Genomic DNA, 23,353 nt, shown 5'->3' on the forward strand with positions numbered 1-23,353 from the left:
TAGAGCCATCAAATTTTGGATAATGTAATTCTCCAACAGAACATGGGCATCTGGACGGCCGAATTTCGAATTTATTTTAATCTATTTCATATTTTGTAAAATTTTAACGAATTTTTGATTAACAAACTCAACGAGTTCAGAGCGAGCACTGTACGGAAAATAACAGTTGTATCTCCAATGCGGAAATTCTAAAGATATGCTGTTTTCAAATGTATTTAGTTTACGGAAGAAGAACATGATATTCAATAAATATAGGTAGCACACAAAAGTTTTAAAAAAGGTTCCTTTTGGCGTAATATAAAATTTGAGTTCTTCCAGATTTTATTTTATCTTTTTTTTTCTCTTTACTACGCTTCGAAAACTTTATGCTCCGAATTTTATGAATTATTAAAATAACTAATCCACTTTAATGTTAATAATTTAATGATCCTAAAATCAAATAAATATGATCGTTTTGTAATGTTATTATTGTTTGGAAAATCACTGCCTGAAAATTTTCATTAATTTTTTTTTTTTTAAAATTATCAGATCTTGTTTAATTTTACTTATTTATTTCAAAGCATCACGTACTATAAATTTTATTTAATTTTACTTTATTTTTATGCAAAATTAAGTTCATAAATTTCGTGCTTAGGGTTTTTACTGTTTTACCAAAGTAAAGATGTTTGTACAAGAATTACGCGTGAAAAAAATGCGCGAAATGCAGTAAAAAGTGCTTTAATGAGATATATTAAATCCTATTTGGAAAAAACTGTGGCTTTCATAATCTCATCACTATACAACGTATCACATTTAATAATTAAAAAGAGTTATGTGATAAAAACGCAATAAGTTTCAATGTTAAAGTAAACCAGATCGTCCCTACTCTTTCTTGACGACATGTCGGTGACGCACGCCCCGCCCACTGGGTTAGTCTATTTCTTATAAGATCCATGGGTTCACATCATCAGTCGATGCTGTGTTTACTTCTCTTATGCTTGGACACGCTTTTTTATGACGTAATATTGGTTACGCCTCTCCTTAAAAACAAGTTATAAGTATGCTATAGCTTCGTATTTAAAGAAAACTTAAATGAAGTTTTAACTGAGTTGAAATGGTAGGTTTACAATTCTGCGCGAGATTTTTTTAATTATAAATCTATTTTTGTGTGGTGTGTGGTAGTGTTAGCATTTAACGCAACGAATTATCTCTGACAAATGTATTGTTAAGATACCAAACGATTGAAAACGATCATTACCAAACGATTGAAAAAATTAAACGCATGAGTTAAAATTATAACCGTAACTTCTGAAAATACAGAAAAGAATTCTTTTGCTTAAAGATTGGAGGGCGGTGTGATTATGTACGATGGAGGCAGAATCTTGGAAGAGCTCCTGAATTTTCAAAGGTGTTTTCCAGAAAATCTTCATTTATTTAAGAAAATTTTCGCGAATATCCTCTGCATTGTCTCGTTCTCAAGGCCGGGAGTTCTCCTGTACTTGGGGGGTCTTGTCTTCCTTGCAATCTTTTGCAGCACTAAGAAGGAGCGTTCAGATAAGTAGAACTTCTTTTCTCTAAGCTAAATCAAATATCTGTCACTAAAGTAGCTTTAAATTCTTTTATTTATTATGATCATTATTATTATTATGCTCATTTTATTATGTTCTAGCATTAAATACTTAGTAATTGCTTTAAATCATGTGGTTCTTTTTTGGTTACCATCTCGTAGGGACGCTATCCTTATCAGTAGTGTCACCACTACCCTTTGGGGCCCCTTTGAGGAATTTCTCGAGAGGGAAAAACACGATCTCGGGCCTCAATGAATGTATAGAGTTGTAGTTTTTGCTCCTTTAATCTATATTTCCTATCTATTTAAATTAAAAGCATATATTAATACAGTGTGCCTCAGATTAATAAAATAGTACACATATAATAAATTATGACCATTAACTTAATAAATAAATAAATGCTTATTTTAAAAAAAATAATTAGTATTAAAATAAAAACAAAATAAAAAAACTCCGTAATTTATTTACTTATTTATTTTTGCTGATATTTTCACGCCTTGTTTTGGATTTATGATTTTATCTGATGATGTTTTCTGAGTATATAAATATTTTGGAAACCGCAATAGATGATGTTACTTAGTTTTAATGTATAACTTTGCATGATATTATATGTATCTTGATCTTATGTGTCTTCTGTTACTATGTCTCAAGGTAGAGGCTAACATATTGTTTCCCATGTTAAAAAATAAAAGTTTAATTTAAAAAATTTTTATATTTTAGTTTCCCTGTTATAGCAAAAGTTAGCTTCTAAACTAGATTTATACTGTTAAGTGAATGGACCCACAATATTTATATTTTATTATTAAGTTTCCCCCATCTTTACATCTATTCAGCTTTACAAAACACACTCATTACACACACCTGGAAGACTCTATTTAATGTAAATGATAACAACTTTGACTACACTCATGAACACAATCGTGGGTTTTTTTTAAACAAAATTCTCTTACTTCCTATCCTTTTTCTTTCTATAGGCCCTTTTTTTTAATTATAAATAAAAATTTTTTTTCCTCTCCATTACTTTTGGGCCATTTATTTTTTACTTTATTTTGTCCCATCTTTTCTTCCTGGCCTTTCGAACTCGTATAAAATATACGAAGTTCCTTTTTACTCTCCTCTGAAATACGAAATTGCCCCCCTTTCTATATACCTTTCCTTCGCACCTACGCTTGATTTTTCGCCCATCAGTGCAGAAAGACTTAGCGGGTGCAACAAAAGACATCTGTCTACTTTGTCTGTCTGTCTTTTGCTTAAAGAATGTTTTGATTATTGACGAGTGTGTCAAAATCGGTGCTTACTGCAGAATGGGTGAGTATCTGAATTTGGATTTTTTTAATCAGTTGGAGCGAAGAGGCAAAAAGAGCGTTAATGAGTGGTGTATGGAGAAAAGTTTGATTGCAATATCGTATAAGTGCCCAATTTGTGGAACAAATATGAAACTAGTAGAGAGACGGTTTTGAGACGTATAGACGATTTTGAGTGGTGCGCAATGCCGAGTTTGTGCAACTGTGAGATGTTTTTTTAAGTGAAAATTGATCGATGTGCACATGGGCAAAGCCAATGCTGTGCGCGATGCCGAGTTTGTGCAATTCTGGGATTTTTTAAGTGAAAATAGATCGATGTGCACATGGGCAGAGCCAGTATGGTGCGCAATGCCGAGTTTGTGCAATTCTGGAATTTTGTAAGTAATAATAGATCGATGTGTACATGGGCAAAGCCAATGTGGTGCGCAATGCCGAGGTTGTGCGCGATGCCGAGTTTGTGCAATTCTGGGATTTTTTAAGTGAAAATATATCGATGTGTACATGGGCAAAGCCAATGTGGTGCGCAATGCCGAGGTTGTGCGCGATGCGGAGTTTGTGCAATTCTTGGATTTTTTAAGTGTAAATAGATCGATGTGCACATGGGCAAAGCCAATGTGGTGCGCAATGCCGAGGTTGTACTCGATGCCGGGTTTGTGCAATTCTGGGATGTTTTTTTAAGTGAAAATTGATCGATGTGCACATGGGCAAAGCCAGTGTGGTGCGCAATGCCGAGTTTGTACAATTCTGGGATTTTTTAAGTGAAAATATATCAATGTGTACATGGGCAAAGCCAATGTGGTGCGCAATGCCGAGGTTGTGCGCGATGCCGAGTTTGTGCAATTCTGGGATGTTTTTTGAAGTGAAAATAGATCGATGTGCACATGGGCAAAGCCAATGTGGTGCGCAATGCCGAGTTTGAGCAATACTCTGATTTTTCTTCAAGTGAAAACAGATGGATGAGCACATGGGCACCGAGTTTGTGGAATTTTTTGATGTTTTTCGAGCGAATACTGATCGTTGTGTAGAAGAGAAATCAAGGTTCTGTGTGATGCCGAGCAGTAATGTAACTTTATTTATGTGCAATGTTTAACATATCGTTAGTGTATTTTAAATTTGTATTGTTGTTTTAATTGTGAATTTTATTTATGACGTCATTTTTCATTTAAATTGTATTTTAATTTTTTGGCTTTGATATGTTTGTAACGCTTTCCGACTTACGACATATATCGATAGCCCGACAATCTACTCAACAGTAGCAAAATTGTTAACTTTAACTCTTGAAGTAGCCTTTACCTCATATTTTAATACGTAGTGTTTGGTATCGTAATTGCACTTGATATTATGAGTTCATTGATAATATGTGTGTGTGTGTGCGTATGTGAAGCATTGCTTAGTGTTCCAAGTTTATAGTATTTATTTTATTGTATTATTTTCTTTCATTCTGAGAAATTAGATTTTTTTATTTATTAATGCGTAGAATTCTAGCATGCCTACACAGAATATGGCGTGATTTAGGAATTTTAGAAACTCATATGAAAGCTGTGTAATGATGTTCATATGCAATAAAAAATATTCTTCTTTTTTTATTAATGTAAAGTTTAAAATTCTTAGAAATAATGAAAATTGTCTAATTATTGATATGTAAGGAATTATGTCGTTACGTAGCAAGAAGGTAATTTGTAAAAATGATAAAATTGAAATGTTCCACAATATGAATTTAAATTTAAAAAATTATTTGTATAAATAAAAAAATTAATAAAAATAATAATAATAATTTAATAAAAATCTTTGAAAATATTAAAGCTCTACAAGTATTAGAGACTGCGACGTTGTTTATCGTTTTAATAATTGGTAGAATTCGCTCACTGTATCATGGTAATTTTAAATATAAACAATTTATTATACTTATTATCAGTAACACCTAAGCTTAAATGTTATAAATGTAAATTAAAAGTAAAGAATTTGATATTAATTTACAATAATAAACAATTTATTATTGTTATTTTTAAGAAAAAATATAAAGTACACGTAGTGTAAATGCGAGACTACAGTGTGACGTCATAAGCTTAGTCCCACCCATTTATGGACGTCACACATCTCCTCCTACTGAACTTTGTTGATGCAGCCTATTCTGCGCTTTTACCACAGAATTTAAGTATGCGAAATAAGCTTGCATTTTATCACCTCTAAAATAAGATACACATTTAGAGGCAGATAGTAAATTTGTAAGATAAGGATTATAAGAAAGTATTTTAATCTTGATTTAAACCAACACCGCGAAAATACAGCAGAACAGCGTCGGCGGGAAGGAATTTGAGTCTACGAGTGACGTGTTAGTGACGTCATAGAGCATGCACACTAGCTATCGCTTTAAAAATGCGCCAACCTTATAAGAAAGTATTTTACTGATGTTGTATTGCACAAGCGTGTTTCAATTTATGCACAGAAATTTACTGAGCTTAAGGGGCGTATCTTTGATACTTACACGTAGTCGGAGATCGGCGATCATCATTCGTTAAGTGGTGTTTGACCCGAGGGCCTTTACCACTACATGTTTATCAATCCCCTAAGGCCTGTAAAAGTTCGTTATATTCCATAAACTGGAAAAGTCTTGTGCACTTGTAATAAAAGTGCAAAGTTTTCAGTAGTGAAGAAGTTGATCAGGGGTGGCGCCAAAAATCGGCCACAGATGAAGTCTTCGTTGGATAAGCTATAATAGCAACTAAATTTTGGTATATCTTTTACACATTATCATAGATTTGACACAGTATCGTACAATAGTAAGATGGAAAGGATGATCAAGATGAAACAAAATCTAGATTAAAAAGTTAAAAATAATAAAATATATACAAGAACTACCATCTAACATTATGCTGTATTAGTTATGCTATAGTTCTGGGCCTGTTCAATTAGATAGTCGTACTCCCCTATGTTTTCAATAACTTCGTGAGTGGAGGAATTTCATTTTTTGTAGAATTTGAATGTAATCTTTAGTAATTTGGCATCTAATGGTAAAATCTTTAAAGAATTATGGATGACAGTGTTCCTAACGAACCACGGAGAGTTCGAGAGGAATCTGAGAGTTTTACTCTGAAAACTTTGAAGCCTTGCTCTGTTTGAACGTGCAGTAGCTGCCCACGCCGGAGCGGCATATAGAATTATGGGTCGGATTGCCTGTAGATAGGGTGTTCTCTTGGCGTTGATATTTAACTTCGAATATTTGCACATCAGAGGGTATATGCTCATTAAGGCAAGTTGTGCTTTGTCTCAGATATAATGAACATGAAATTTGTAAGTTAACTTCTGGTCGAGATAAACACCTAGATATTTTACTTGGTGGTTACGTGACACGATTTGTCCGTCCATTCTAATTTCTTCTAAGTATTGAGGGATATTTCCTTTTTTAAAGTAAATCACTTTTGATTTTTCGGGGTTAATTTTAATTTTCCATCCTTTAAAACAGGGTGAAATGTAATTAATGGCATTCTGTAGTTTATTTCTTGCATGATATGGATTAAGTGAGTGACATAAAAGTGCCGTGTCATCGGCATAGCATGCAATGAGAATATTTTCAATATTAGGAAGATCATTAATATATAAATTATAGAGAAGCGGGGAAATTACCGATCCCTGTGGTAAACCCGCGTGAATTTTTCTTGTGGTAGAATAATTATCTTGAATCTTAACTTAAAAAGTTCTGCTCTTTAAAAAATCAGCGATTAGATGGATGATGGCAGGTGGGAAATTATAGTTCATCAGCTTGATGATAAGACCGTTATGCCAAACTTTATCGAAGACTTTCTCTACATCTATAAAAATAGCAGCAACTACTTCCTTTTTATTAAAATTTTCACCAATGAATTCTACGATTCGGGCGATCTGCTGAGCCGTTGAGAATCCCTGGCGAAATCCGAATTGATGGTCTTGTCACGTGACCTCCCTGCGCGTTTGGGGATTTAGCGCTGAACGACTTTTCCGCACCAGATCGACCATTCACCCTTATTTAGTGGCTAGTATCTTATTTGCATCCTTTATGCTAATTTTTTTTTCTGTCTTTCAGCTCCCAGATCCAAAATTTATGTAAGGCTTATTACATGTTTATTATGATTTTTGTTTTCTCTCCATTTTTGCTGTAGAGACTATCTGGTTACTTCTTATCACATCATTCCAAGCCACCAAATGTTCTACAAGGGGTAAGGCCTAGGCACCCTGGTGTCTCAAACACCGTTCCACTGGAGGCCGATATGATGACTTGCTTAACACGTAATTACGTAAATATTCTTCAGCAGAATTCGTATTTCTGTATAATGTGACAAATTGATTTTTACTGAAGTGTGTTCTTGGAAATCAAGCCAAGCTTATGCAATACAGGAGATAAGTATCATGAACAATATGTATTAATATTTTGATCAAGATAATTACATGCACGGAAGCCATTGAAAATAATTGTGCAATATCCAGAAGTAGTTTGGGGTGAAATTCAGTCAACTACCCTATTTTGTATCTATGCAGATCATAAATATCATCCCGATTTATGTAACAAGCGTATCGTTCCTAGTATTAAGAAGAAGCTTGCTGTCTAAATGTATGCATCCCAGCTTTTGAAAGAAGCAATATGTAATAATAGCTTATGGATAACCATGCAAAGGACAGATTTCATGTGTGTGAGGAATTTAATCCGTCATTCACATAAAAGTGTAGTTTAAACGAGTATATGCTTAATACAAGTGAGAAGCATCAAACAAAAAGTTCATTTAAACATGCGTAGGCATATTCACACGGAGAAACCTTACATGTGTAAAGTATGTTAGAAATAATTTAATCGAAAAACTGATTTAAATATGCACGTATATCTTCACACCTTATATGTGTGAAGTATGTAAGACGACGTTTAGTGTAATATATAATTTAAACAATCTATGCTTATTCACACAGGGCAGAAACCTTATATATGTTAAGTGTATATAGCAAAATGCTTAGTCTAAAGGGTAATTTAAACAAGCGTATTCACACAAGAGAGAAACCTTATATGTGTGAAGCATGTAACAAGTCATTTAATCAAAAAGGTCATTTTGACAATCATATGCGTATTCACACCAGAGAGAAACCATATATGTGTGAAGTATGTAAGAAATCATTTAGACGAAAAGGGAATTTAATACCGCATATGCGTATTCACACAGGAGAGAAACCTTATATGTGTGAAGTATGTAAGAAGTCCTTTAGTGAAAATGGTATTTTAAAAAAGCATATGCTTACTCACACAGGTGAGAAACCTTACATGTGTGAAATATGTAAGAAATCATTTAATCAAAAAACGCGTTTACGCAATCACATGCGTATTCACACAGGAGAGAAACCTTACATGTGTGAAGTATGTAAGAAATGCTTTAATCAAAAACATAGTTTAAACCTGCATATGCATACTTGTGCAGGAGAGAAACCTTATACGTGTGAAGTATGTAACAAGGTGTTTAGTATGAAGTGTAGTTTAAACAAGCATATGCATATTCACGCAGGTGAGAAGCCTTGTATGTGTGAAGTAAGTGAAAAATCATTTAATCAAAATGCGCATTTAAACATGCATATGCATATTCACACAAGAGAGAAACCTTATACGTGTGAAGTATGTAAGAAGACATTTAGAGAAAACTATGATTTAAAAAAGCATATGCGTATTCACACTGGTGAGAAACCTTATATGTGTGAAGTATGCAAGAAATCATTTAATCAAAAAAGTAATTTAAACACGCATATGCGTATTCACACTGGTGAGAAGCCTTATGTGTGTGAAGTATGTAAAAAATCATTTAGGGAAAAATATTATTTAATCAACCATATGCATATTCACACAGGAGAGAAACCTTATATATGTGAAGTATGTAAGAAATCATTTAGTCTAAAAAATTTTTTAAACAGCCATATGCATATTCACAGAAAGAAACCTTATATGTGTGAAGTATGTAAGAAGGTGTTTAGTGTAAAGGATATTTTAAATAAGCATATGCTTATTCACACAAAGAAACCTCATATGTGCGAAGTATGTAAGAAGTCATTTATTAGAAAGGGGAGTTTAAGCAAACATATATGTATTCACACATGAGAGAAACCTTATATGTTTGAAGATGTGCAGTGTAAAGCGTAATTTATACAATCATATGTGTATTCACACAGGAAAGCAACTTTACAACGTTTGAAGCATGTAAAAAGATGTTTAGTGAAAAATGTAGTTTAAACAAGAACATGCTTATTCACACTGGTGATAAACCTTATATGTGTGAAGTATGTAAGAAGATGTTTAGTGTTAAGGATAGTTTAAATAAGCATATGTCTATTCACACAGTAGAGAAACCTTATATGTGTGAAGTATGTAAGAAGTCATTTAATGAAAAAGCTTATTTAAGAGCCGTATGCACACTCACACATGAGAAACCGTGTATAAGTGGAATCCATTCAATCAAAAAAGTCATTAAAACATGTATACACATATGGACAGACGAGATAAACTTCATATGCTTATTCACACTGGAGAGAAAATCTCTGTGTATGTGATACATAAAATATTCATTCAGTTTCATAAAAAGGATTTAAATATGGATATGAACATAAGAGGCATATATTTTGAGTTACATATCTAACAAGCCATTTAGAGCGATAAAGAAAGTGTGTCTAATATCTACACAGAAGAGAAACCTCCGGTGTTTTGAATGTATGTTAGAAACAACTTTTACTTACATTTGCAGTAAGTGCTCATCTGTGCAGCTAGAAAGCCTCATTTGAGGTCAAGTATGGATTTTTCTCACTAGTTGACAGAATATAGAGAGGCAAATTTGTGTAGCATGAAGCCTGTTAGTGAACCTGTCGGAGAAACATTAATTCTCATTTGATGATAATAAATGATAAACCATGTGTTTGTTTCCACAAGATGAAATATTTTTCAAGGTACTTTGACGTAAATAAATGTTTAGTGTTTATATCTGTTGCATAATGAAATGTGGATAAGAACTTCAAAAACTAAAATTCTAAAAGGTGGCTAAATGTTTCGTCCAATATGTATGCTGCTGTAAATTATATGTGTTTTGTGTTAAACTTAACTGTTTTTGAATTTCATGCAGTTACAAATTACTGTGCCATTACAGACAGAAATGTTATTCTAGTTGCCTGTCATGAAAAATGTATTAGGTAATTCCACTCACCCTGAACAAATACTGAATACCATGCCTATCCCACTCCAGTTTGAAATGTGTCAGTATATAAAATTTGCAAAATCAGTGCAGTGTTCTATAGCAATGTCAAAAAGACAAAATGAAAACTATAACATTTTCATTCAAATCTTGGATGTATTAAATTGTGCAATCCCAGGTGTGTACTGGATATAAGAAGAAATTTTGGAAACATCATTTCTCTGCAAGTAAGAAATCTATGTGTAATAGATATTTATTTTGAAAATGTTTTCATGTACTAGTGAACGAAAGCTAAAATAATTCATTTTTATTTTCTTCTATCATATTAGAAGACAAAATTATTTTCCATTTTGGGATTGAAAGAATATTTTGGCTCTGAAAAATAAAACAATAAATACTATAAAGCACATAGTTTAGAAAAATAAATAAGTTAATAAATGCCATATTCAGTAGCTTTTTTGCTAGGTGATTCGGAAGGTATGAAAGTTTTGGAAACACTGAGCAAAAGCGAAAATGTTGTTGTAATTATTAGTCCAAATCAGCTTTGTCTCTCTGAAGGACTATTGTATTCATTTTGTGATTTTGCATTGGTTCACTATAAATATCTGTTTTACTTTTCACCCAAATGTTAAGAGTCCTGCATTATATTTTAGGAAATTAAATAATAGAAAATCTCCATAAATGTATGTATATTTCTCGCATTGTGATAAAACAATGGTACGTAGAGCCATCAAAGGTGAATCTTCGGATTATGGTAACGTGGCGATTTTTTCGCGACCAACCCTGCTACAGCAACCTGCTAGGTTTTTTTTTGGACGGCATTTTGTTTTCACAAAGTAAATGCTTTTTTTTTTTTTTTTTTTAAACTCAACATTTTTTCCAGCAATTGGCTAGTCGATTGCTGGAAACTTTACACTGGAAATTTTATGGAACAAAAGTGCTTAATCATGACGAAGATTAGGTGCGAAATTGGGAGAAAGAGCAAAATCGCTCACTGCTTCGCACGTTTTCAAGAATTGCACATACGTGGTATCCATGTACACGTCGACCTATTTTCATTTAAAAAAAATATCTCAGAATTGCACAAAAATGGCATTCCGCACACTCTTGATTTTATCCATGTACACATCGACCTATTTTCACTTAAAATGTCAAAGAAAACTGACAAAAATCCAGCTAATCTTTTGAATATTGTAACAGGTAGTTTGGCAGCATTTTGGAGGCAATAAAGGTTACTACCTAGGACTTTGGGAATAATGTGAGAAGTACTCAGTTCCGATTACGCATTATTTTGTGTGAGGGAAATGAGAGATCATGAGATATGTCATGTGACATTAATGGACGAATTATAGTTCTTTATTCCGATTATGCATAGTTCTTTAATCGAAAAGGTGGTAAAAAAAAAAAAAAAAAAATTTGGAAAAATATCTGTAGTAGTATATTATTTTGTATTAAGCTTCATTGTGTGTTGTGTGAAAGAGTGTTGATTAATTTTTGGATTGCATGGCACTATCTAAAGTGAATTCTAAATTTTTAATGCGTTTATCTGATAATTCAAAAGAATTGGTTAAATGTGAGTGTAGGATTAAGTGCGGATAAGTATGAATGTCCAACATGCGGGAATGAAATGAGATTGTGTTAAAGGAAGGATATTACAGATAAGTTTGAATGGCGGTGCAAGAAATCTGGTGAAAATGGACATTTTGTGAAATGGAGTGTAAGGAAGGGTACGTGGTTTGCTGAAAGTCGTTTGAGTATGGGTGAAATTTTATTAATTTCTTATTATTGGGTGAATAGACTGCCAGTTGACTACTGGATTTCGGATTTAGAAATTAGCAGTAGTACTGCAGCCAATTGGAATTCTTTCTGTAGGGAAGTGTGCGTTGAATTTTGCAAGAATGGGTATGCTTGGTGGTATGAATGTTATTGTTGAAATTGATGAAAGTAAGTTTGGGAAGCACAAGTATCAGAGAGGTAGGAGAGTGGAAGGAAAATGGGTGTTTGGTGGGATTGAAAGGAGTAGTAATGAGTGGTTTTTTTAAAGTTGTGCGAGATAGAAGTAAAGATTGCTTATTAAGTTTTATTAAACAGTATATTCTACCTGGTACAATAATCATATCTGATTGCTGGAAATCATATGCATGTTTGGAGGATGAAGGTTTTTAACATCTTGCTGTGAAACCATAAGTATCATTTTAAAGATCCTGAAACAGGCGCACATACGAATACAGTAGAGGGCACGTGGAGTGCTATAAAAAGCGCCATTCCGAAGCATTATGATAAAGAGAATTTTACTTTTTATTTAGTGGAGAAAGTATTGAGGAAAAATTTGTAGAAAAAATCTTTCAATAATTTTATTGAATCGATTAGAAAAGTGTATCCGCCACGTAATCAAGATTCTGAAGAAGATTAGGTAAGTTAGTATTTTTAATTATTTGAGGATATTATTTTTATGCATTGTTCTAAATGTAAGGAGTAAATAAAGTAATATGGTATTATAGGAAAATTGTTATTAGCAATGATTTAGTTTAAAGTAATTAGGATTGTAAGCTAATTTTTATTAATTTAATGTATGTGCTAATTTATATTTTAAGTAGTGTTTTTTAATTTAATTATATTTTAATTAAATGATAGTTATTTTGTGAATTATATGTTTGTAGGAATTTGGTATACGTTTCAGTGGAAGTAAACGTGCATGGAAATAATTTAAGTATTTGGAACCATTTTTAATGTTTGCGGTGTAAATTCGTTGGTGACGTTTATAATACAATGTACGTCCAGAAAGTAAGTTCCGTTTGATAATAAAAGTAAATTGTGTACAGCTACGGAAAAGCTATTTATTGCACAAAATTCAACAACTCTTAAACTACTTTTCCACATAACTACCGAAATATTGCAGGCATTTGTCATAGTGTGGCACAAGTTTTTGTATACCTTCTTCATAGAAATTTGCCGCCTGTGTCTTCAACCAGTTGGAAACAGTTTCTTTCAGCTCGTCGTCATTGTTCATGTGTTGACCGCCAAGGAAAGACTTAAGATGTAAGAACAGATGAAAGTCGCTAGGAGCGAGGTCAGGGCTGTACGAAGAATGGTCAAACACGTCCCAGCCAAATCCCTGTAGGAGGTTTTTCGTCATATTTGCAGTGTGTGGTCATGAAGAAAAACAACACCTTTTGACAGCAATCCTTGGCACTTATTCTGTATTGCGTGGCGTAATTTCTGAAGTGTCTCGCAATAAGCATCTGCTCTGATTGTTTGACCACGCGGTAAGAAATCAGTGAGTAAGATGCCTTTTCTGTCCGAGAACACTGTGCACATCATTTTTCGAGGTGTCAAGATTTGCTTCGGCTTAACCTTTGCTGGGGATGAAGTGTGCCTCCATTCCATTGATTGCCGCTTACTTTCAGGGGTGTCTTAAGAAACCCAAGTTTCATCTCCTGTGACTATCTGTGTCAGAAATTCTTCGCCGCTTTCAGCATAACGGGTCAAAAACTGAAGTGCACTACCCATGCGTTTTGTTTTGTGTTGCTCAGTAAGAATCTTTGGTACCCAACGTGAGCAAAGTTTACGAAATTTCAGTTTTTCGGTAACAATTTCATGCATTAGTGATCGTGAAATTTGGGGAAATTCCATGGCGAGAGCACTAATTGTAAACCTTCGGTTTTCATGGATCTTATCATCAATCGCGTGAACCAGTTCTTCTGTAACCAAAGATGGATGCCCACTTCGTTCTTCATCGTGCACATCACTACGTCCATCATTGAACTTTCAGACCCATCTTCTCACCATTGAATCACTCATTGCTTTTGGTCCATAAATATCGCAAATTGGCCGATAAATTGCACTAGGTTTCACTTTCCTCGCATTTAGAAAACGAATCACAGATCTGATTTCACAAGCGGCGGGATTTTCAATCATTACCGACATTCTAAACAAGCGCAACAAAGCGTACGTGACTGACAGCGATCTCCAAATGGCCAAATGGCGCGCGTTTCTTCTTGATACAGAGCGTCTACTGCGCATGTGCGGAACTACGATCGCAGAGCTGCAATGGAGATAAATTGAAACGGAACTTACTTTCTGGATGTGCCTCGTATAATAGATAATTTAGAGGTAAAAGTTTTTGGATATTTTATTTATTTTATATGGGGAAATGTTCATCCTTGGATAGGGTATATACTTTTTCGCGATCAGGTAATTTCATATATGTGCTTTTTATTAAGTTTAAAGATTCACCAAATCTTCCTGCATTTTCGTGCAAATTTTTGTAATTTATGAGAAAATTGCAGTGTAGATGGATAAAGATAAGACTGTGTGCAATGCCATTTTTGTGCAATTCTGGGATTTTTTTTAAGTAAAAATAAGTCAACGTGTACATGGTTTCTGTTTATGTGCAATTCTGAAAAACGCGGCAAGGAGTTTGTGATTCTGCACTTTTTCCCAATTTTGCAGTTAATACATAGGTAAGTTGAAAAATATGTTTTCCCTGTCGACTGTGGTCAGAGTTGTGTATGAAAGTAAAAAGATAGAATGAGACATTAAAGATATGACATACCTTTATTTTATTATTCTCGTACGAGTACATTGAGACATTTGTCATATCGCTTGATAAGCTTCAAAAGGTCCTCCAAGAAAAATTCACGCTTTGCATATGGAAGAAGCGTTGAACGGCTATGGGCGAAAGGCGACACAGCAGGAAAACGCGCAAGTCACCAATACACCATTGGGTAGAGGTTGCTGCAAATAAAGCAGATGGCGCTGTTGCAGTGCCTGCGCAAAGCGGAGACCAGCCTCTCATTTGAGCCCCGGTAGGTATGGAGAGAAGGTGCGTTTTGAATTTGTGGTCAAAGGAGGAAGTGAGAGCGGTTATCCGCTATGAATGGGCACGTGGAGTATCAGGAACAGAAATTCATAACCACCTCGTGGAAGTCTATGGGCCAGGTATGATGTCGAAGCAAATGGTGCGGAGATGGTGTCGCACATTCAGTGATGGACGTCAGCAAGTGGAGGACATACCGAGCTGGACGGATGCGCAGGGCCACTACAGATGCAAATGTCAGGAAGGTAGATGACATGATTAGAGCGAACTGGTGTATCACCGTCGATGAAGTAGCGGAAGAACTTGGAATCTCACATGAGCGAGCTCAAAACATCATCCACGACATTCTTCGATACAGAAAAGTGTCAGCACGATGGATGCCCCGACAATTGACCTCGACACACAAGGAACAATGCATGGGGGTCAGCCTGGAACATCTTGTGCATTACCATGAAGATGGCAATGACTTTCTGTTTCGGATTGTGACGGGGGATGAAACGTGGGTCCACCATTTCACGCCAGAATCGAAGGCCGCATCTATGGAGTGGAAACATCCGTCATCACCTGTCTGAAAGAAGTTCAAGACAACTCCCTCTGCAGGTAAAGTGCCCCTCACAGTTTTCTGGGATGCCCAAGGAGTTTTGTTGCTAGACTTTTTGGAGGTTGGAACCATCAATGCTACGCGTTACTGTGACACCCTGTCGAAATTGAAAGAGGCGATTCGGAAAAGGCCTGGCCTTCTCACATCTGGCGTTCTGCTGTTGGATGACAATGCTAGACCACATTCGGCGACGGCAACGCAAAACCATATTGCAACTCTTGGTTGGGAGCCCCTACACCAACAGCCATACAGTCCTGATCTTGCACCAAGCGACTTCCATCTGTTTCCGGCATTGAAGAAAAATCTTGGGGGGAAGGTGCTTTGGAAGCAATACTGAAGTGAAACAAGCCGTTCAATGCTTCTTCCATATGAAAAGCCCTGTTTTTTTCGTGGAGGGCTTTTTGAATCTTATCAAGCGATATGACAAATGTCTCAATGTACTTGGTACCTATGTGGAAAAATAAAGGTATGTCATATCTTTAAAGTCTCATTCTATTTTTTAACTTTCATACACAACTCTGACCACAGTCGACAGGGGAAATTTATTTTTCAACTTACCCTCGTATTTGTCATGATTAAGCAGTTTTGTTCCATAAAATTTCTAGCATGAGTGTAATTCGGATAGCAGATTGTTGGAAAAAGTGTTCAGTAAATAAAAAGAAAAGAAACATGTCTTTACTTCGTGAAGACAAAATGGCAGCGAAAAAAAATAGAGGGTTGCTGTAGCAGAGTTGGTCACCAAATTTTCGCCAAGTTACCAGAATCCAAAGATCAACCACCCCTCAGGGGGCTCACTTTTGTGAGTACGGGTGTGGCAATCCCGAGGTACCCTAGCCCTTCAGGGGATCATCTTCTTGATGAGACGGGTGTCACGATCCTGGAGCCCCAGTGATCTATCCTCTTTTCCGTTTTCCTCTCCTCTTCTCTGCTACCTCTTCCCTTTCCTTCTCCCTTGTGGTTTTTCTCTTCGGAGTTTGGGGCTCGTCATGAGAAACTGGAACACCCCTTGTCTCTAGTTTTCAATTGCCGAGAAAACTGCCCACGTGTTTGCCGTGCGTGGAGACCCGTGTCGCTGGAAAGGAGGGTCCTGGTAGTTGAGGGGCGAGGTACTGTCCCCAACACACTGCATTGGCCTCTGCTTCAGCTAAACGGGAGGCACCTTGGTCGTCCTAACGGGTGTCAATCGGCTGGTCACTAGTCCTTGTGTCAGTGGCTTGGGGTCAAGCTCTCGGGAGTACCTGCTTTCGGGAAAGCCGACTATGGGGCTTCAGTTTGCTTACAGGTCCGGCTAGCCCTAACACAGGAATCTGTGTTCCCTTGTGGGGCTCCGTGGTGGGCAGGGCCGTCGGACCCGAATCTTAATTCTTTCACTATGGCTTCTCATATCTACTTAATAAAAGATTTCGAGGTAACTCCAGTCACTCAAATCACTCCTGTCACTCAACCTAGTTCTGAAACTTCTACTCCTAAACCAGTGACTCAACCTAGTTCTGAAACATCTCCTGCTAAACCAGTCATTCAACCTATTTCTGAAACGTCTACTGCTAAACCACTCACTCAACCTAGTTCTGAAAAGTCTACTGCAAAAAAATTACGTACAGATACAAATGAAAAAAATCATAACAATAGTCCCCCTTTCCTAGTCATCTCTAGTCCTTCTGGCGAAATGCATAAGATGTCTCCTTTCGTAATAAACAAATACATCCAGTCCTGTATTGGTGAGCCGAGAAATATAAAGCGTCTCCGCTCCGCAGACTTGCTTATTGATACAACCACAGCCACCCAGTCTGCTTCTTTACTTCAGATAACTAAACTTGGGCAAGCGAATGTCACTGTAACACCACATAAGTCACTGAACTATTGTCGTGGTGTAATCTCAGAATTCGACCTTCTGTATGTTTCTGAAGAAGAGATCGCTTCTGAGCTCTCCGAACAAAATGTCTTCGGTGTAAGGCGGATCAAGATGCGTAAAGAAGGTAAGTTGATAGACACGAAACACGTGATCCTTATCTTCAACACGCCTGATCTGCCTAAGAATATTAAGGCCGGATATTTAAATTGTCCTGTAAGACCTTATATTCCAAACCCTATGCGATGTTTCCAATGCCAGCGTTTCGGCCATTCTAAGACGTCTTGTCGTGGCAACCTCACATGCACTCGATGCTCACAGATTGGCCATGATTCTGAAAATTGTACCGCTGCGCCTCTTTGTATAAACTGCAATGGTGAGCACCCAGCATTTTCACGCCTCTGCCCAAAATGGAAATTGGAAAAAGAAGTGCAGACTGCAAAGGATACGAGGAACATCTCATATGCCGAAGCCAGAAGATTAGTCCAGAGCACACAGCTTCGACCAAATACATCATATGCCAGTGCTGTCAAATCATCTCGTACAGTTGCCACCCAAACATCAATAGGCACACAGACCCTACCAAATAAAACCCAACCGTCTTCATCCAACAAGGAAAAAGAAAATGCAACCCATATAGTACAAAAGAAAGAAACAGTTATTCAAAGTAAGCCGAAAACTAGTACACATAAAATATCCAATAAAAATAGAAGTCACAGCAATAGCTCTTTTGATGAGATGATTTCTGAATCTGCGGATTCAGACTTTATGGAAGTAGAAGAGGGTCTAGAAGTTCCCAGGCATCTACTTCCACGAAAAACAAAAGAACAGCACAGAAAAAACAAAAACCATTCATAATGGCCACCCTCATGTCATGGAACTGTCGCGGTTTCCACCGAAATTTGCTTGACATCAAATCTATAATAAATGTGTATCATCCTGTGTGCTTAGCAATACAGGAAACAAATTTGAAACCCGAACACCATGCAAAACTTCGGAGGTTTTCTTTCGTCAGGAAGGATAACATTGCAGGTGAGCGTGCCAGTGGAGGTGTAGGTCTCCTCTCCTCACTGGATTATCCCTCAAATGTACTTCCTTTGACGACATCCCTCCAAGTTGTCGCTACTCAAATAAATTTTGATATTGTTGTTTCATTTGTTTCTTTGTACGTATTTGCCTCCAAATGAGCACATTTATCAGCAAGATTGAAATAATCTAATAGAAGAGCTGCCTGAGCCTTTTATCATAATAGGAGATTTTAACGGCCATAGTCCACTCTGGGTATGTAAAGATACAAATTGCCGAGGAAGAGAAATTGAGCAGATGATCGAAGATCATAGCCTTTGTCTCCTAAATAATGGGCAAGATACGTACTTCCATGAGCCTTCAAGGACATTCCACGCTCTCGATCTTGCCATCTGTTCACCATCTCTGTTGCCATTTTGCACTTGGAAATGACCTGTACAACAGCGATCATTATCCTATTTTTGTGTCTCTTGCACGAAGAGGAGCAAACCCCGTGTCGAGAGTCCCTCGTTTTATCCTGGACAGGGCAGACTGGGAACTCTTCTCGTCCGTTGCAGAGCTGACGGAGGAAATGGTAGAAGGTGTGCATATCGATGACGCTGTTGAAGCTGTTACTAATACTATTATTCAGGCAGCTATGCTTTCGATTCCTAGAACATCAGGAACACTACTAAAATATTCAAAACCATGGTGGAATCGCGACTGTCATGAAGCACTGAAAAAACAGAAAAAAAGCATGGGGTATTTTTCGTAGATATCCTACTCTGCGAAACCTCATAGCTTTTAAAAGAGCCAAAGCAAATGCACGAAAAGTAAGAAGGCAGAGCCAGAGGGATTCCTGGATTTCATATGTGTCCTCAATAACATCCTCTACGGCTAGTAAGCGGGTTTGGGAAAGAGTTCGAAAAGCATGCGGAATGTATAAAGACCACTCACTTTCCTTTCTGGAAAAAGATGGCTGAGTGATTAGCTCCACAGAAGAAATTGCAAATACAATTGGTGAGACATTTGCTGCCGTTTCTTCCAGCCGAAATTACTCACCTGCATTTCTTTCTGTCAAGCAACGCTCTGAGAAAAATCCCATCGCTTTCAACTCTTCCAACTTTGAGCCGTACAATAGAGACTTTACTATGGTTGAATTAAAGAGAGCTTTGTTGCAGACACATAGGTCTTGTCCGGGTCTTGATGGCGTGTATTATGAAATGCTAAAGCATCTGTCCTATAAGTCACTGAGTGCCCTTCTCACACTTTACAATAGAGTGTGGAAGGAGCGTGCATTTCCCAGTGCATGGAGGAGAGCTGTTGTCATTCCTATTGCGAAGCCAGGGACCCGAGGAATCCCTCGAACTATCGGCCAATTTCCCTTACCAGCTGTGTTTGCAAACTGTTTGAAAAGATGGTAAACAGCCGCCTAGTCTACTTCTTGGAAAAGAATAATATTATATCGCCTTATCAAAGTGGTTTTCGAAAGGGGAGAACAACCGTAGATAATATGCTCCTCTTAGAGACATTCATTCGAAAAGCTTTTGTAAGAAGAAATCAGCTTGTGTCAATTTTCTTCGATATAGAGAAAGCCTATGATAAGGCATGGAGATACGGTATACTCCGGGATCTTCACGAGAGTGCCTTGTGCGGCAACCTACCAATTTTTATTCAGAATTTCTTGAATACTAGAACATTTCAAGTAAGGATTAGCTCTGTTTTGTCTGATGTTTTTGAACAAGAAGAGGGTGTGCCTCAAAGCTGTGTGCTCAGTGTAACTCTTTTAAGCCTAAAAATAAATTCTGTATTAAAACAACTTCCTCCCACCATTTCAGGTTCTTTATATGTTGATGATCTACAAATTAGCTGTAGAGGTGTGGATATGAGACATGTAGAGAGACAGCTCCAGATCGCTTTGAACAGGATCCAGGAATGGGAAAAAAGACAAGGATTTACGTTTTCGAAACAGAAGACTGTGTGCGTGCATTTTTGTAAAAAGCGAGGTCTCCATCCTGAGCCTGAATTATACCTCAATGCGTCTGTAATTCCAGTTGCACCTGAAGTAAAATTTTTAGGGGTGATGTTCGACCGAAAATTGACTTTCCTTCCTCATGTCTTAAACTTGAGAAAAAAGTGTACCAAAGTTCTAAATATCTTAAAAGTCCTGGCGAACACCTCCTGGGGTGCAGAGCGTTGCTCCATGCTTCGCATTTACAGAGCTCTAATTCTCTCTAAACTGGACTACGGCTCAGTTGTTTACGGATCTGCCCGGTCTTCAGTGTTGTTAAAACTAGATCCTGTTCATCATCAGGCTGTGCGGATTTGTTCTGGAGCCTTCAGGACATCTCCTGTGCAGAGCCTTTATGTTGACTGTCACGAGCCATCGCTCTGTTTGAGGCGTGAGGAGTTGTCTTTTTACAGTATTTTAATATATTGTCTCAACCTGACCATCCTTACAAACTGTGTTTATCTGATGATAGCTGTGACCATTTATTTGAAGCACGTCCATCCTGTGTGCCTTATTTTCCTATAAGGGTTCGTTTGCTCATTGAAGAATTCTCCTTATCTGATATGTCCCCACAAGCAGTACAGCATTTTGAGATCCCACCTTGGGAAAAGGCACAAATCCAGCTTCTTCACATTTTTCACAATTACAGAAAAACAACCACAAATGACATCATATACAGACAAATTTTTGCTGAGCACAGGCATAATTACAGCAATTATCTTCCCGTATATACGGATGGATCAAAGTCAACTTGTCACGCTGGGATGTCCTGTATAATTGGTGACCACTTGGAGGGCAGACGTTTACACGACGCCTCCTCGGTCTTAACCACTGAACTGACTGCTATCTATTATGCACTTTTGTACATCTCAACGCTTTACTATAAATATTTCATTATATATACTGACTCCTACAGTGCACTAAAAGCTTTAGAATCCATTTCAAGCCCCGACAATCCTGTGATAGTGGATGTATTGAAGCTAAATATTAAATTAAGAAGTCGTGCATATGAAATTCTGTACTGCTGGGTCCCTGGATATGCAGGAATAAAAATCAATGAGCTGGCGGACATCACAGCAAAATCTGCTGTTGAAAGGTCTGGCTGCCTCATCCCTTTTAGAGATATCTGCTGTGCCATCAAAGGGAAGATCAGAAAGAAATGGTAGCGACTCGGGGACATTCAGATTGATAAGAAATTGAGAAGGGTAAAGGCTAAAATAGAGCATTGGCATACTACTTGCAGTCGTAAGCAACAAGTTCTTTTAACTCGCCTTAGAATTGGTCACACTAGAGTAACACCTAACTACCTTTTGAAAGCTGAAAACGAGCCTGTTTGTGCAAACTGTGATGTTTGTCTCTCAGTATATCACATTTTAATTGAATGTCCATATTTTAATAGTCTTCGTGAGAAGTATTTTAATAGCTGCGACCTGCCTCTCGACCGTTTAATCGGAAGAGAGGTCAATACCAATTTGTTTGACTACCTGAAAGAAACAGGTTTCTATTGTTTAATTTGATTTTGTCTTGAGATTTTCTGTTAGAATTTTAATGAATCAGATATTTTAAGATTATATATCTATATTGCATATTTCATTATCAGAATCATAATCAACATTTTCATCCCACCATTTCACTATCTTTTTACTTGCCTCCATTTTAAAAGTGTGCTGTTGCTTTAGATTTTTTCTTTTATACTTTATATGCGAAATACAAATCCTGCGTTTCTGCGTTTGGCGCATATAGCCTATAGAGCTTTGCGCCATAAATCTACCACTACCACTACCACTACCAAAGATCAACCAAAAATCCAGTTCTTCTTACTCTTGTAAAAAGTGCCAAACAAATAAGTGGGTGATTCTGTACTTAGCAGCGAAATGGTTTCTAAGTCCTTGTTAGCTAAAATCACGATCGGAATTTTCCGGAAAATGTCACATGACATGTCTCATGTTCTCTCATTTCTCTCAGACAAAATAATCTGTGATTTGAACTGCATACTTCTCAGATTATCGCTAAAGTTCTACCTAGTAACCTTTATTGCCTTACCAAAATATCACCAAACTGCCTGTTACCATCTTTCAAAGATTAGCCCCATCAAATTTTGAATGATCTAATCCGACTGCGAATATGGGCATCTGGAAGCCCAAATTTGGAATTTGTTTTATTATCAATTTTAAATTTTTAAGACTTGAGCGAATTTTTGATTAACAAACTCGAGGATTTAAAAGCAAGCAATGGCAACATTGTACAGAAAAAACATTTTGATCTTCAGCGCACGAGACTGTATCGGAAATTCTAAAGATATACTCAATTTAAAACTATTTTGCGATATTGTTCTTGAACTAAATTTTATGGTTTAAGTGCGAAGAACGTGATAGTTAATAAATAAAGGTAACAGACAAAATGTGAAAAAAACAAACTGTTGTTTTGGACATAATTTAAAGTCTGAAACCTTTCAGACTAAAGTGCAGAATCGCCCACTTATTTGTTTGGCACTTTTAACAAGAGTAAGAAGAATTGGATTTTTGTCAATTTTCTTTGACTTTTTAAGTGAAAATAGGTCGACATGTATAATGTCAAGGGTGTGCACAATGCCATTTTTGTGCAATTCTGGGATGTTTTAAGGTGAAAATAGGTGGACGTGTACATGGATACCAAGTATGTGCATTTCTTAAAAATGTGCCAAGCAGTGGGCGATTCTGCACTTTCTCCCTTTTCAGATTTACTGTTTTGTTACTCTGAAGTAATATTGCCTATTCTTCTTTGTTTTGAGATTAGTTTCATTTCTCTTCTCTTCTTTCTCTCTTATTCCTTTTTGGCGCAGTAAATTAAAAGTTTTGATAACCTTGTTGTTTATGGTAACCCTAAATACTGAGCTGAAAAACGTGCCGCCCTTTCTGTCCACATAACTTTAACGAATTTGGTAGGTATCAGAGCTTTGATGACAAGAGGGATAAATTGCATGTATTTCTTAAAATTACTTTCGCGTTAGGAAAGCACAGCATTTAAAATATTTTTAAAAAAGCCAAAATTTGA

At 36.6% G+C, this 23,353-nt stretch overlaps 1 protein-coding gene across 1 annotated transcript; it reads left to right on the top strand.

Moving 5' to 3' along the window:
* Positions 1-6,806: 6,806 nt before the first annotated feature.
* Positions 6,807-10,655, top strand: LOC146993940 (uncharacterized). Its single transcript, XM_085826656.1, has one exon. It carries the CDS (start codon positions 7,803-7,805, stop codon positions 8,952-8,954), a length of 1,152 nt encoding a protein of 383 aa, XP_085682782.1. The 5' UTR covers positions 6,807-7,802; the 3' UTR covers positions 8,955-10,655.
* The last annotated feature ends 12,698 nt before the right edge of the window (positions 10,656-23,353 follow it).

The sequence above is a fragment of the Stegodyphus dumicola genome, chromosome 11 (genome assembly GCF_044657685.1).
Source record: "Stegodyphus dumicola isolate Sdum_Otavi_A_Nest chromosome 11, ASM4465768v1".
In the NCBI taxonomy this organism is placed as follows: Eukaryota; Metazoa; Arthropoda; class Arachnida; order Araneae; family Eresidae; genus Stegodyphus; species Stegodyphus dumicola.